Here is a 14112-nt window from a genome sequence, read left to right as displayed (position 1 = left end):
TGCTATGCGTAATATAAGAGCGGAAAGGGGGTTATATAATGGGCTTGGGCTATTGCTTAAGCTGTAATATATGCCTATGCTAAGCCTATATTGCATTTAACCCTTTTATATAATAAGGCATATACTTAAAAAATAGATTTAAAGTTAGGCCTTTTTAAGGCCTAACTTACTTCTTAAATATTGCAATTTATAACTCCTTTTAAGTACCTTTTAATAAACGCTTAAGGCCAACCTATAACAACTCTTTAATTTAGGAAGTTCTTTTCTTTTAAGTTTAATTTTAAAAGAAATAATAAGTTAAGCTTAAAGTTAAGTATATTTAATATCTTTTAAATAATATTTATATATTTTTAAGTATATTTTAAATAATATTTATATATTTATTTATTTATAATAATTAGCATTAATTAATGTAAATAAATAAATAAAAAAAAGTAAGTAATTAAAATATTAAATAAGGGTAAGAGTATTAAATTATTATAAGTTATTATTAGCTGTAGTAGTTATTATAAGGTATAATAATAATATATAAGTAAAGATTAATAATATTAAAATCTTAATGATTTAGGTATAAAAATAATTATAAAAATAAGAGTATTAATATTTCTTAATATTTTAAGATATTTTAAGTAATGTTAAGCTTATAACTTAATAAAGCAATTAAGCAAATAATAGTAGATTATTATTATTAAGGAGAGAAATCTCCTTGCTATTAAATGCTTAAAAGGAGCCTATTTATAAGCTAGCGCTAGCATATGGGCATACAACCCTTGTACCTTTCAACACTTAATACCAGGAGATGCCAGAGTAAGTGGATATATGTGGGTATTTCTTTTGGGTATTTTGATAATATATGAGAAGAAAACAGCTTATTTCGGTGTAACTATTTAGGGTATCTTTGGATTATGTGCGTCAATTTTCGTATAAACAGTATTTCGGACTGCCACCACCCCAACCATTCCGGGTCGTTTTCGGAACCAGAACCAGGCTGGCCAACGGCATCCCGGAATGATAAACCCACTTCGGGCATTCAATGGTTTTCGCGGCGTACAAATGACCTAGGCCGTTGCTTCGCCTCCTCGTCCACTGTAAAAGCCTCAGACAGGCGGTTCCTATGGCGACTCATCAGATATCAAGCCGAACATTCGCTGATGCTGGTTTTGGCCGCAAACCCTTTGGGGTCCAGGTCTCTTAGCTGGACCTGGCTTGACGCTTCGGCATCGTGGAAGTGCACCGTGAATCCGCGGGAGTATTCGATTCCGCCGCCGTTCGGTCGCTGCGCGGTGTTCCCCGGCTGCTCATGGCTGCTGAACTCGTTCGTCCGGTTCCGGCTGCGCTTGACCTTCGACTGGCTGCTCATCCCGTTCTTTGCGTAGTAGGCCTGCGTGCTTCGGTATGTCGACGACATCCGTGGGAAGGCTCGGAGCATTATCAGGCGTATTGTTGGCATGCAGCAAGTGATGATGCCCACGTTGATCTCGATTGTTGACCAGAGGCTGACTTTCAAGTTGTTCCACGTCGGGTTGTCGGTGTCTCCGAATGTAATCAGACTTTGCAATCTGACAACAGATATGACGGTTACGAAGGTGCCCGTGCAAAACATGATGGCCACTATCAGGCATCTCAAGTCAGCTTATTTGATCCAGGGCACTTGAGACACCCGAGGTAATGGTTTCAAACGAGAGAGGACAGAAATGTTTTGAGAAGTATGACGGTTTCCAAGCTTACCACCAATCTTCTTTTTCCAGTGAAGCTGGAGCGAATGAAGCTGGGAGAGCGGAATTGCCAACATCCACACGTCTTCGACAATAGAGATTGCGGCTATAATGGTATTAGAGGTATGTCGACTTCAGTGCCGAAGGAGTGTACCTACCGTTTGCCCAGCCAAGAGAATTAGTATTGATGGGGCAAGTGCCGGTGTGAAGCCCATCCCACTGGTCCCAGAAGTAACTGATAGGTTTGCACTGGAAAACTGCGAGCAGTGCAAATAGAATACCCCCTGGGTTGAGAGAAGGTCAGCAATAGTTGAGACAGCGCAGTCGTCGTGGACGGCACCCGTTCAGAGAGCCGATCCCTTGTAGACATGTACAATGGATTGAAATTTGGGACAATAGAAGCACCGATTTGCCGTGAAATGACTTACATATTCCGTTGAAGACCAGAGTTCCCCAAAGTAGCCATCTCACAGTCTTGTTTGGAAAGATCTTGAGGTAGAAGAACAGTAGAGATGTCTTGAGCAAGGCCAGCTGAAGGAAGTAGAGCCAGGCCATGAAATAAAAGTAGTGTATAACCTGTTCATCACCGAGTCAGTCATGCACTTGCAAAACACCACTTCCGCATAGTAATGGATGGGACGGAAGGCTCGGATGTCGTTTGTCGAGATGAATCGTAGGGCGGTAAGAAGACAGGGCATACTCCATCCCGGGAATTAGAGTGGCAGGAACTTTGCTTACATTAGTGATCTGCTGAGGTTTCAATGTCCATATATCTCTTCCTAAACCGTTGGGAACCAGTCCTTCAGAGGTGATGACGCTGCTGGGAACGCCAACGAGGATCGTCGCGAGTATGAACCAGTCGTCGAGGCCAAGACCAGTCTTGGCGATGAACAGTTTGAAACCCAGTCGCATGATGATTGTTGCGCCCGATATGACTCCCAAGGTGACCGAGACGATGTTGTAGTGCGTTCCCTCGTCCCTCACCGGCACGCCACAGGCTGTGCTGGAGACGTTCTTGACGACCAATGCATCCGGAATCGTACAGTTCAAGGTTACGCAAGTCGTGACGGTCGCCATGAGCTCTGCGTCGCTACACACGCACGCCGCATCGGTGCATTTCGAGCTCGCCAGTCCGGTGATGAAGCATTTCAGCTACCGCGAGGAAAGGGTCAGTGAGGGTCCGAGGAGGCCTGGACGAGGATGAAGGCGCATTGTCTCTTACTCCACAAGGTGGCAGCGCTTTGGACAGCGCAGCGAGCTCGGAAGCCGCATCGCTGCTGGCCTGTGCAAGCACAGACGGCAGAGCGAGGGACAGCGAGGAGAAGACCCGAAGGAGAAGCATCGTCACGACGTTGCCTGGAGCGGTTGAGGTCCCGCGGTGGAAAGCATCAGTCACCAGGTATGAAGGTCGGGGGGTCTCGACGGGGACTGGAGAGGAAAAGATGAAGTGATCGGCCCAGCGTGCAGGAACCTCGGAGAATTTACATGCGGATATGGGCGATTTGGATTCTACTAGCGCAAGATGAGCACGCGGGTGGGAAAGGAGGCAAAACTTCCAGTTGTGGAGCACCTCCCGCCGAGTTCACTGTATCCGGTGCTGGTGGCGCATCTTAGCATGGCTAGACGAACCCGATGACCGGCTGATAATCTTTTCGCCAAGTGGACACCCTCCAGCAACCATGTGGTCTTGGGAGGGGCTGGATGATCCAGCATGGATGATCTCGGCGGCCCGCCCGGTTGAACAGCTTGTCCACTGTGTTCGTATATCGTGCGTAAGGCTCGACTTCCATGGCTTGTTGGGGGCAGGGTTGAACGGCCACCGACGGCTTCGAGTCGGCCGAATGCAACCTACCAGACCTGGGGTCTCCCGAAGAACTGGAATGCAAGGCACAGGGGCACACGGACCAAATGTCCTATTGTGTGCAACGTCGTAATTGACATGACAAGACGTTCGGTCCTTTGCAACGCACTGCAACAGGCCACTGGCGAATTGCAGGGCAGCCTGGCCAGCTTGCGGCGTGCTAAAGCAAGAGAAACGCACCAACGATATATGCAAGCCCGGGAAGCCGTCGCAGGAAAACTGGGCCTTGTGTGGGCCTATAACGCAACCTCGGTGCGAAACAGGGGCGAACTTTGTTACCGGCGTGGCCAATTCCTTCGCTGGTCTCAACCCATCGCCGTCATGAACGCATTTTCGACACTGCCCGGGCATATTAAAAACTCCCTGGCAATTCTACGAACATCCCTTTCACAGCCCATATGAGCTGCGCTGCATGGTAAGCCGCACGGGGCGCCGTGTGTGGAGACTAAAGGCGAGCCGCTTGCCCATTCGAGGTTCGAGGGACGCTTGTTGCAACAGGCCTCCACCATTATCAGAGGGTCTCACCCGATATTATACAGTGTGGCACGGTAGGTTTTATCCCCGGTACTATAACTGAGCTGTCACCTGTCACAATTGCACTACCCGTAGACCCTGTATCCTCTGGAGAAATTGCAGTCCCAGCACGCGTTGACCCCTTTCCGTTCCGGATCGACGCGGCCGTGGGCCCTGTGAGGCCTGCCGGTGGAGCCTCATCCACTGCTCGGTAATCTTCACGGAGCCATCCGACTCTGCTGGTTTGTTGATGAGAAATCGTGCGCACTGTCAAGCTGGGTCGAACCTCGCGACTCCGACCTAAGGGCGATCTAAACCCTTGACGCAAGCATCGTAAAGTGGTCCTCCATCGGTCATTTTTGTGTCGATGATGCCTATAAAGTCCGGGGGACAGGTCTCGACAATGACTCGCATACCTTCACTGCTGAAAGGGGCTCGGGCCTAATTGATCGACATGACGTTCAACGTCGGCGGCGATCATATATGATCTTCGAGTTCAACTATTGACAGACGGCGTGCCGGGAAATGGCTTAGTCTATAGTTGACATATACATAATAGACAATAGCGTTTGAGCAGCCACCGGGACTGTTCGAGACGCCCGTGCATCAGACCCTTCTGATGCCGTTGTTGTCGGCACTCCTTCGGCGCCGTGACTAATACACCAATTCATTGCCGACATGCAGGGGGCGTTTCTTGGCCAGCTCATCTGCACACTGGTAGAGCTCGCTGCATTGTGTGGCTCGCTTCGGACAATGCACCAGGTTTGCTACAACACCTCCTACATCCATCGTGAAACAGGCTTTTGCACGTGGGGTTTGCATGGTGATGGGGGACTCGATAGTCGTCCGGAACAGGATTAAAATCTGCCGAGACAACTTGTCACATCCTGAACAATACCACCACAGCCCCCACGTGCCAGCTCTCTCTCTGTCACTGACACCGTAACGGTGGTTACTACCATGCCCTGCCTCCAAAGGCAGGTGATCCCCGTGCCCAGAGAACCGGTTGTCGGAACCTGGCGAGTCTAGCTCTTCCACTAGCTCGATGGATGATTTCCTGGCTTCTTGGGAATGGACTTCGGCACCGGTGGTCATCTCGAAAGCGTGCGCGCTCTACAGACGAAGATTAGTATCCCGCCAGAGTGCTTCAGCCTTTGATAAACGGCCGAAACTTGTCCACGCCACAGAAGTCAATCAAACACAGCCCCTCTAGCCTAGGATCCAAGAGTTTGCAGGAGGGCACGGGGTTTGTTCTGCTTCTGTCACTAGCCCAGAACCGGTCCCACTAGGCTGCTAGGATGTCAAGCACCCGCTGCTTGGCCCTGGAGAAGCCGCAGAAGGTTGAAATAGAAGCACTGCATCATTGCACCGTGGCGTAGCCATGAATATGGCATGCGGTATCAACGACAACGTGGGCTGCACGTCTTGAGGTAGTGCCGTAGATCCTGCCCGAGCGCACGACTCGCAGGAGCCAGAACATCAGACGGCCCCAATCATGACCTCCAGGTAGGTGGGTAACATTCGCCCCAATGTATATGCCGTGAGGTAACACTCGTCACGCCCGGCAAACAGGTTTGGGGAAATGCGGCATTGTCAAGAACGCAGCGCCGACAACAGTGTTGAGGGAGCTGGATTGATCCACGACGAGAAGCGCAGAATTATAAGTGCTGAACGAAAGAGGTCTATTACATGCGACCATAGTATCCATAAGAAAATACCGGATCCCGTCCGCTCTCCGATTGTCAAGCTTGTGAGGGCGATTAGTAGTTGAATCGGTGACGATCAGCAAATCCCGCCTGTTGCATGTTTTCTTGCCTCCATTTTTGTTGCGATCGTGAGTGGAGTGGACAGTGGATCAATCTGGTGGACACAGAGTGGTGCCTTACACAGTATTCCATTTTGCCCTTTCCACAATTGCACTTGGCCTCATCCGGCACAATGGTTCCTGTCGGCTAGGCCCGGGGCAAATTCAGACGACCTAGCTAATTTCGGCAGGTCAGTTACGACGTAGGCACGAGCTCAGTCACGCCGCAGGGCGCTTGTGTTCAACATTCACACGACACTCAGGTGCTATGGTCTACAGTCGCAAGCGGTTTCATTCAACGGCGGCCGTAACATTCACGGCCTTGGCATGCACTCTCTCAACAGACCGGTCTGGCTCTTAAGCGGTGGATTCAAGAGGTGGTATCTGCTCCACTGTCAGCTTTAGCCCACCTACCGGCATACGCGATGCAGTGACGGAAATTCAATGTGGTCCCGCAGCCATTTCAGAGGGTGGGGTTTATGAGAGGATTACAAACACACAAGGGTGAATTGTCTGAGGATGATGATGTGGGTTTCTTTTCCAGAGCTTGAGTGACAAGTCAACAATCGTGGTTAACGGACAGCCCAAAACCCAGCTGCTCGGGCTCTCGGGCTGCTGGATTCAGATGTCGGCTAGAGGCCACATCATCTCATGAAGGTTGACAGAAACTGACGAGTGCGAGTGCGCTCCACCAATATCGGGTCAGTCATCGGTTGTGACCCCGGCAAAATGAAAGATCACTGAGAATTGGTCACTGAGGCGCTTTTCGCCGACAAAATCGACTAAAAGAGTCTTGTCAATCCGAAGCCGATGATCTTAAGATCATCGGGTCTGACTGCCCAAAATACTACCTTTGCAACTGCCGCGTTGAGCTCGAAAAAGCATTGTTTTGTGAAACCGATGTCACACGCCACATACGGGTCTGGACATTCAAGAGACCCAACCGGAACTCATTCCTCCGGGTCTGTATTATTCCAAGAGCGTGTGGTCGACATCGTGTTCCAAGATCGCAGTCATACAGAGCCTCAACGAGGCATTTATCAAATGTGGCCGGAGTTGCCTCTGTGGCCGGGAATGACATCTATAAGCCAACTAACAAGCTAGAGATGGTCCTTGTAGGAGAGTGAGCACTTTTTACATGGTGCATAGAAACTACTGCCGGCCACTAACTAACCAGGTCTTTATATGAGGCGGTCAATGGTTCCCATATCAATTTACCGATGCACTACTGCTCTTGAGTGGAACAAGAATGGAATGTGTGTTTGGCCGCATTGCCCCTTAATGTCGTCACTAAAAGCATATTTAATTTGGGAACGCGTGAATGCGCCACCACTGACCACGAGCAGACGCTTGTCATAAACCCGTGTCCACGAGGCCAGCAAGGGGGCAAGAAGATATATGGAGGAAAATAAGCAGGGAGACGACAAGGGCTGTTGACTCATGCTTTCTTCAAGTTTTGTTCAATAGAAGCTCATTTAAGCGTGGCAAACCCCGGCAGTTTCAATAGAGTTCATCGGCACCACATTAAGGTAGACATCCTCCAATTGACTCATTGTTTTGGGCACTGCAAGATCGTATCTTGGAATTCAGGACGGGACTCGGCCGCTGCTCTAGGTATCAAGATAGGCTACATTTCCTAACAAATCTTAACAAGACGTGGCCATTCCAGTTCGACTCAGAGTTAATACTTGTTGAAGAAATTGATGAGGACAATGCAAATCACTTAATAATCCTCAAACGCCAGCAGTAGAACCCCATTCGACGATATTCCACACCGGCGTCTTTGCCGGTGGACCACCGCATCCCTTCAAACCATAAACTCTGCGCCATGTAACATATCTATTCCTCGATACTAATCATTTAAACTCAGTTGAGTGGCCACCAATAGGAAGGCAAGATGATAGCATTTTCGCAAGGTATTGAGAGATCGCCGTAGAGAGGGACCAATGCCGCATACCTAGATGGGATGGCAATTCTCTGCGCGATGGGAAGACTCTTAGTGAAGGGCTCAGGAAAAATCACCGAGACTCACTCTTTAAGGTAGCTCACCTCCAGAAGTGATTGGCCAAGACCTTGTGAAGGTCATTTTTATGTGCGTGTGCGGGGACCTGGACGTTAAGCATGACGGAGTCTGTTGTTGGTGATGGACCTTGACGCATGTTCAGTTCTTAAGAACGCCAGCAGGTGAATGGCAGCGACTGTCATGTTGCCCATGGTCTGCCATTGTCTTCTTGGAGCAAGTATTCCCTACAAGCTGAGGTAGATTTTGCAGGCTTTTGTCTTCTGGCAGATCTCTGCCCAAGGTCCTACTTGCAGGATACTGTCGAGGAGAATTATTCTCCACTTGCCTGAAATAAGTCGAGTCGCCCCCAACAACCATCTGCACTGGAGGAGGTCTAATCTTTTGGTGAAGGACTTCAGTGAAAAGTGGTCGCTTGCTAGAACTACTCTACACCACGATTCCAAAGTGAAAACTCGCAATCACCATCCTGTCGATGAAGACCACACAAGTGTAACCGACCGGCGTTCCTAGTGTCATCCATACCATCTAGCAAAGTCCATCCGTTGAGCTTCGAACACAGCCATATTAGTGCATGGCGCTCGTAATTGGCAGTTATTGAGGAAGATCGCCGATACAGTATTGACAGCCTCATTAATGCTGAGTGACCCATAGCATGCTTGTCACGAGGAATGTGGCTGGCGGAAGGGTGGAAAGTGTGCTCATATCGTTTGCAGCAGTTCTCATTCAGGAAGAATCTGTACCGGTGCTGGCAGACACTATCATTGGTTCACTAAGGTCAACTGGTCATTCGGTTATCCTGCATTGACTGAAGAGATATAATGCATAGTACCCGGGCAAGGCTGTGCTACCGGGTGGCCACCTGATATTTAATGGATTCGCAGAACTACCTCTATTTCAAGGACTCGGCTCAAGCATAATCTCAAGCTCGTTCTCATCCTACCAGAATCTAACAAAAAACTGTTTCTGTGCCTATTGTTGTGCAAACATGTCAAAAGGAATACACCACACCTTTATAGACAGGACTGAATTGTTTGCAAGGAGGTAATTCAGAGTCAAAGCAGCCATCTTCATTTCTATCACGGTGGTTCTATATATCCCAGCCCAAACCGACGCGAATTACCTAAACCCGTCTATACCCACTCCATACTTCCAAAATACCGATGAAACATTATATTTGTATGTACATAAGACTCGCTGCAATGTGGACCCGTAGATGTACCAGCCTGTATGCTTGCATGAGGGATTTGGGAAAGCACTGCATAACCTGCACCCAGACACACGCTTCGCTGAATAGACCAACCTGTGATCAACCAACAGAAGGCAACAGCAGCCATAATGGTGAAGCATCCACTTGAACTCGAGACTAGTCTGTGTGACGGTCATGACCGCCAAGCCCCCATTTTCACCATGATACTCCCAACACAGGCCCTAGTAATTGAAGATCATGAGAGATGGGTTCAATACTATAGGAGTGAGGGCGTGGCTCCCTAGTACGACGGCCATGGGAACAATTGCTGTGAAGTCGACGATTTCCCAGCCTCGAGGAGCGAAGAGTGACAAGTAGATCATTCCACCTGTGAAGAGGAGTACGAAGACGTACCTTTGGACATGTCAGCGCCAAGCAAACAGAGCCTAAGGGTTGACGCAAGGGTGTCACACTCACAGGTACTTGAAGGACTTTAGAATCTTCGGCACCTCTTGGAAGAAGTTCGAGTTCTCCTTCTCTTTGGACGTCGCACCCCATTGCATGTTGATGTGTAGCAGATGGGCAAGCAGGGCACAGCTGACGTGGAAGGACAGGCCACCGAAGAAGATTGCCATCATCGGGGTCCATTTGAAGTTCTCAATGATAGACCCAAGGAGTGACCGCTCGCCGGTCCGGTAACGGATGACGGCGAGCGAGATTCCTCCAGCAAGGTTAAAGACGACCAGGAGCGAGACGAAGACTTTCCACGAGGGCAGGTAGAAGTGGTCCAAGCTGTCATCGAACCAGCCGACCAGGAAGTAGTTGAGGACTGTCATTGGCAGGCCGACACCGATGGCGAAGTAGGAGCAGATGTAGGCAAACACGCTGATCTTGGATGACAGCATCATCCGCGAGCCGAGGAATGTCCGGATAAGCTTCGTGAAGGGGCCCTTCGTCGGCCACTTGTACAGTGGGTTGAACACCATCTCGCTGCAACCATAGGCGTACCTGGATAGACTGTCAGCTTCCAAATGACAAGTCAAGGCAATAACGGGTTTTCGAGAGGGACTTACTTTTGCCAACGGGCAATCTCGTCGTAGATGGTCAAGGACACGCCTTCCTTGAAGCCATCGCCATGGTAACTAGCAATGCGAACGGTGCTCCCCTTGATCTGCATCCGGAGGGCGATGTCGAAATCCTCAGACACGTGGCTCTCGGACCAGTAGTTGAGGTCCCCGTTCTCCTCGACGACGCCGACGTCCTGCACCGCCGCCCAGCGCAGGAAGGCATTGTGGCCCACAAAGGGGGCGACCTCACCAGACCCGATGGAGAACCGGATAGCGGTGTACACCATGTTGGTGAAGAAGGTGATCCCGTTCTCGAAGTAGTCCCAGGCGACCTGCATCACGCCAGTCGAGTGCTGTACGATGGCGACCTCGGGCGAGAGGAACATCTCGGCCGCGCCGTAGAGCAGGCAATCAACAGGCTATGGAAAAGTCAGCAGTGATCCACAATTGGACAGCCTTGTATTAGTACTTACCACACGCGTATCAGAGTCGACGATCAAGATAAACTCGCCAATGCGGATGTCCCCCTCCGCCATGGCCTTGGGATTCTCCCTGAGCGCACGGCCGAGGGACTCGTGGTAGAGGTTATCCAGCTCCTGCTCCTCCAGCATCGCGGGGTCCGAGTCGCGGTGCCCCGGCTGCAGCGCACACCGGGCGTCGACGGCGGCCTGGAGGTACCCCTCGACCTTCTGCGACAGGTTCAGGGCAAAGTTCATGTTGGAGGCCTTCTTGAACTTGCCCCTCCGCTCGAAGCCGTCCTCGCCGTGCTTGGGCCTCGCGACCCAGCCGATGTTGTTGTCGTGGTAGAACTCGCGCCGCGCCTGGGCCTCCTCGTCCGACATGCCGGCGCGCATGCCGTCGTCGTTGATGAAGATCGAGGCCGTGCCGCCGCGGGACTCGTAGAACGAGATGGCGGCCTGCAGGGACTTGACGGTGGGTATGATGACGCTCTCCATGCCCTCCTTGTAGACGGGCATCTGGATCGTGATGTGGGGTGGGCTGAACCCGAGGGAGTAGGCGGTCTTCATGGACGGCTTGATGCAGGAGTAGTGCCGCGAGTTCGTCTTGAGGCCATTGAGGGGACCGATCATCTGCCAGATGTCGCCAAAGATGACCTGGAAGAAGAACAGCCCGGCGAACATCAGGAATGGGCAGGCGGCGATCAGCGCGAGCCTGATATATTGGCCGTCCATCATGCTCTCAGAGACCAGCTCGCCGATGGAGAAGCCGTAGACGAGGACGATTGCGAGACACACTCCCATGCCGACAAAGAAGGCACTGTGTAACATGAAAGGCCGGTTGACAGACTCTGGCCGTTCCTGTGACTCCTTCTCTTCGTCATCACCATCCTCTCCCTGCTCCTGGACTTGAACGCCGGCAGCCCCCTTCTCGGGGAACATTGAGAAGTTCGACACCGAATCCGATGGCGACTGGAAGGGACTTGCACCGGCAAAGGGCGAGGATATCGGAGTGTGCATCCCCGAGTTGCGGCCCCAGACGTAGGTCAAGAGCTTGTCTTCCATCCTCTGGGCGTGGGCCAGGATGTGCTGGATCTCGTCCTGCCAGACGAGGAGTACCCCCTCATGCCGGAGAATGGCACCGTACTGGAACTTCTTGACGCCAGAGGAAGTGACTGCGGCGAGGGAGTCAAGGATCTGGAGCTGGGACCCTCCTTTCAGGCGGAGTTCCTGTTGGCCTGGGTATAGGCTGGCGATGATGCCTGACAGCATCTCTGGCTTCATGGTAACGGCAACCCCGACGTTGAGGCGTTGCACTGCGAAGAGCAGCTCATCGTAGATGCTCTCTGGGCAGCAAACGTAGTTGCCGCGGGACTGTCTTAGTAGAACACCAAGGCCTTGCGATGGGTCCTTGATGGCTGGCTGCGGCATCCATCCGTTGGCAGATACTCTGTTGGCCAAGTAGCTGACCATCTGCGAGGGCTGTCAGTAATGATACATCGGATCAGAGGGAACTCCACTAACTGTGCGGTAGCGGAACTCATCGTCGTAGCCGTTACCTGACGATGAGCCGGTGGTGTGGAGGGAAGCTGGTCTTGAGCGAGGAGGAGTCCTTGATGACAGGCTCTCGCGTTGAAAGTGGGCGCGAGGTGGATGGATGGGGTGGAAAGCAATATGATCTGGGTCTTGAGAGGCACCGGGAGTGGGAGGAAGGGTACTCGGCCCAACTGTTCCGAGGATGGAACTGTCGATGGAGTGAGTGGGAGACATCCTTGCTTCCAAGCCGCTGTAGCAACGAGGAGAAGTGGTGCCGAGGGGGTGCTTGCTTGAGCGAATGTGCAGAAGGGCGTTCAGAGTTGTGTGGACTCAAAGCGATCGTCGAGATTTTGTCTTGTTATAGGCAAGGCAACGTGGATATAAACGACGGGACAGCCTCAGCCGCGATGGGGTGATGAACGAGTGGGATATCAGTCGGGCCACACCGTGCAGGAACGCTCACGATCGGGAAGCGTGGGAGTAGACGCTGCCGCTGGCGTGCTCCTGCCCAGGCTCGCCCAAAACAAGCAGTCGAGAGAAAGAAAGCTGATATGGACTATTGATGAAGCTGAAATCCCCAGGCAGAGAGGTATGGCGGCGAGACTAGACTTCCGGAGCTGCAGAGGCCTCGGTGGCACCGAAAAGCCGGCAAATATTGGATACTGCAGCAAGACCTAGAACAGCTGGGCTGGAGAAGGACGATAAGGGACGAGTTGGGCATTACCTAACCTACCATTGGTAGCAGCTTTGGGACCCTGTTGACACACAAGGGCCTGATGCTTGCATAGTGTCAGAGCGAGGTGTGGGAGTGCTTTGGGCAGACGCAGGTGAGCGTGGTAAGCTTAGCCTCTCGTAGTCCTGTCCATGGCCCGGCCTGTGTGAGGTCGAGGGACTTGATCTACCGATATCTGGATACGAGGTACATGTGAGCCATGCTTTATCGGCTGCTGGCTGCGAGTGCGAGTGGGAGCAGGAGCAAAGTAGCGATCGTTCTTCATGCAGCCTGTGCAGCAGTGGGCTGGCCCAATTAGGCACCAGCATCGAATCTGGACGGGCGTGCTGGCTTTGCATCAGCTGAGTGACTGCTTCGAGTCACCATCTCCAAGGAGACAGCCCAGATCGGAGAGTCTTGACGGGCTGCTGCATGTGGAGGCTCCCTGGTGCTGCCTGCGCCTCGGGCGAATCGACTTGATGGATGGATGGCCAGGCCTGGAAGCGCGCGGCGGCGGCGACAGTGGTGTTCAGGCTGGATGAAGCACACGGGCACATGGTCCTCCGAGGCGCCACGCATGTTCTCACAGTCGGTGCCGGTAAGCCACGAGCGGAATGAGCCAGCATGTGTCGCCGTCTTGGTTCGCGGAGCGACAAAATGTAGGTAATTGGCCAATTCCGCGGCTGCCCATGTGGGCTAGACCACGAGGGATTGATACCCCTGTCAAGTAGAGGAACTTCGACCCGTTTTCCCCAAGCCCTTCCCGCCCGGAATCTCGCCGAAACGGCTGCTTGTCGCCAAGGGGATAGGGTGCAACGCCACAGCCAGGAACGCGCAGGGTGGCTTGCCTGGAGGGCAACGTCGATCGTCGACCCAAGATTCCACGGATGGCACGCAACAACAGGATCTGAAGGTGTCGTGGTTGAGTGCAGAATTTCACCGGACGAGATGTGTGTGTGGGCAAGTGGGAACCGGGCATTCGGAATCCTCTCCCAGAATTCGAGCAGGAAAAGTGCACAGTAGCTCAACATTGCGATGCATGGGTCTGCTGCAGCCAGGGTGGCAGAGGATTTAGAGAACCCGAGGGGAGCCACTAGGCTAAAAATACTGTAATCAAAGACATGTCTTATCAAAGACATGTCTTGGCCAGAGGCAACGTCGTAGCGGCGACAGACACCGGCGTTGCCTTTCAACCCCTCTGCAGCCCGAGGTACCTTTCACTGCATCTCTGTATCCA

General features: G+C 51.8%; 2 protein-coding genes across 2 annotated transcripts; both read right to left on the bottom strand.

The window, feature by feature from the left end:
• Positions 1-1132: 1132 nt before the first annotated feature.
• INS49_006334 (uncharacterized protein) lies at positions 1133-3057 on the bottom strand (the record flags this gene model as incomplete). The annotated part of the gene is made up of 6 exons (XM_043167106.1): positions 1133-1611; positions 1729-1821; positions 1874-1999; positions 2144-2291; positions 2454-2867; positions 2938-3057. The coding sequence occupies 6 exons, from the start codon at positions 3055-3057 to the stop codon at positions 1133-1135; spliced, it is 1380 nt and encodes a 459-aa protein (XP_043028250.1).
• Positions 3058-9344: 6287 nt separating this feature from the next.
• INS49_006333 (uncharacterized protein) lies at positions 9345-12397 on the bottom strand (the record flags this gene model as incomplete). Its single annotated transcript, XM_043167105.1, has 5 exons — positions 9345-9516; positions 9580-10110; positions 10176-10588; positions 10643-12100; positions 12152-12397. The coding sequence occupies 5 exons, from the start codon at positions 12395-12397 to the stop codon at positions 9345-9347; spliced, it is 2820 nt and encodes a 939-aa protein (XP_043028249.1).
• Positions 12398-14112: the final 1715 nt, after the last annotated feature.

This window comes from Diaporthe citri, assembly GCF_014595645.1.
Source record: "Diaporthe citri strain NFHF-8-4 chromosome Unknown scaffold_2, whole genome shotgun sequence".
Lineage (NCBI taxonomy): Eukaryota > Fungi > Ascomycota > Sordariomycetes > Diaporthales > Diaporthaceae > Diaporthe > Diaporthe citri.
This window is presented reverse-complemented; position numbering and strand designations above follow the sequence as displayed.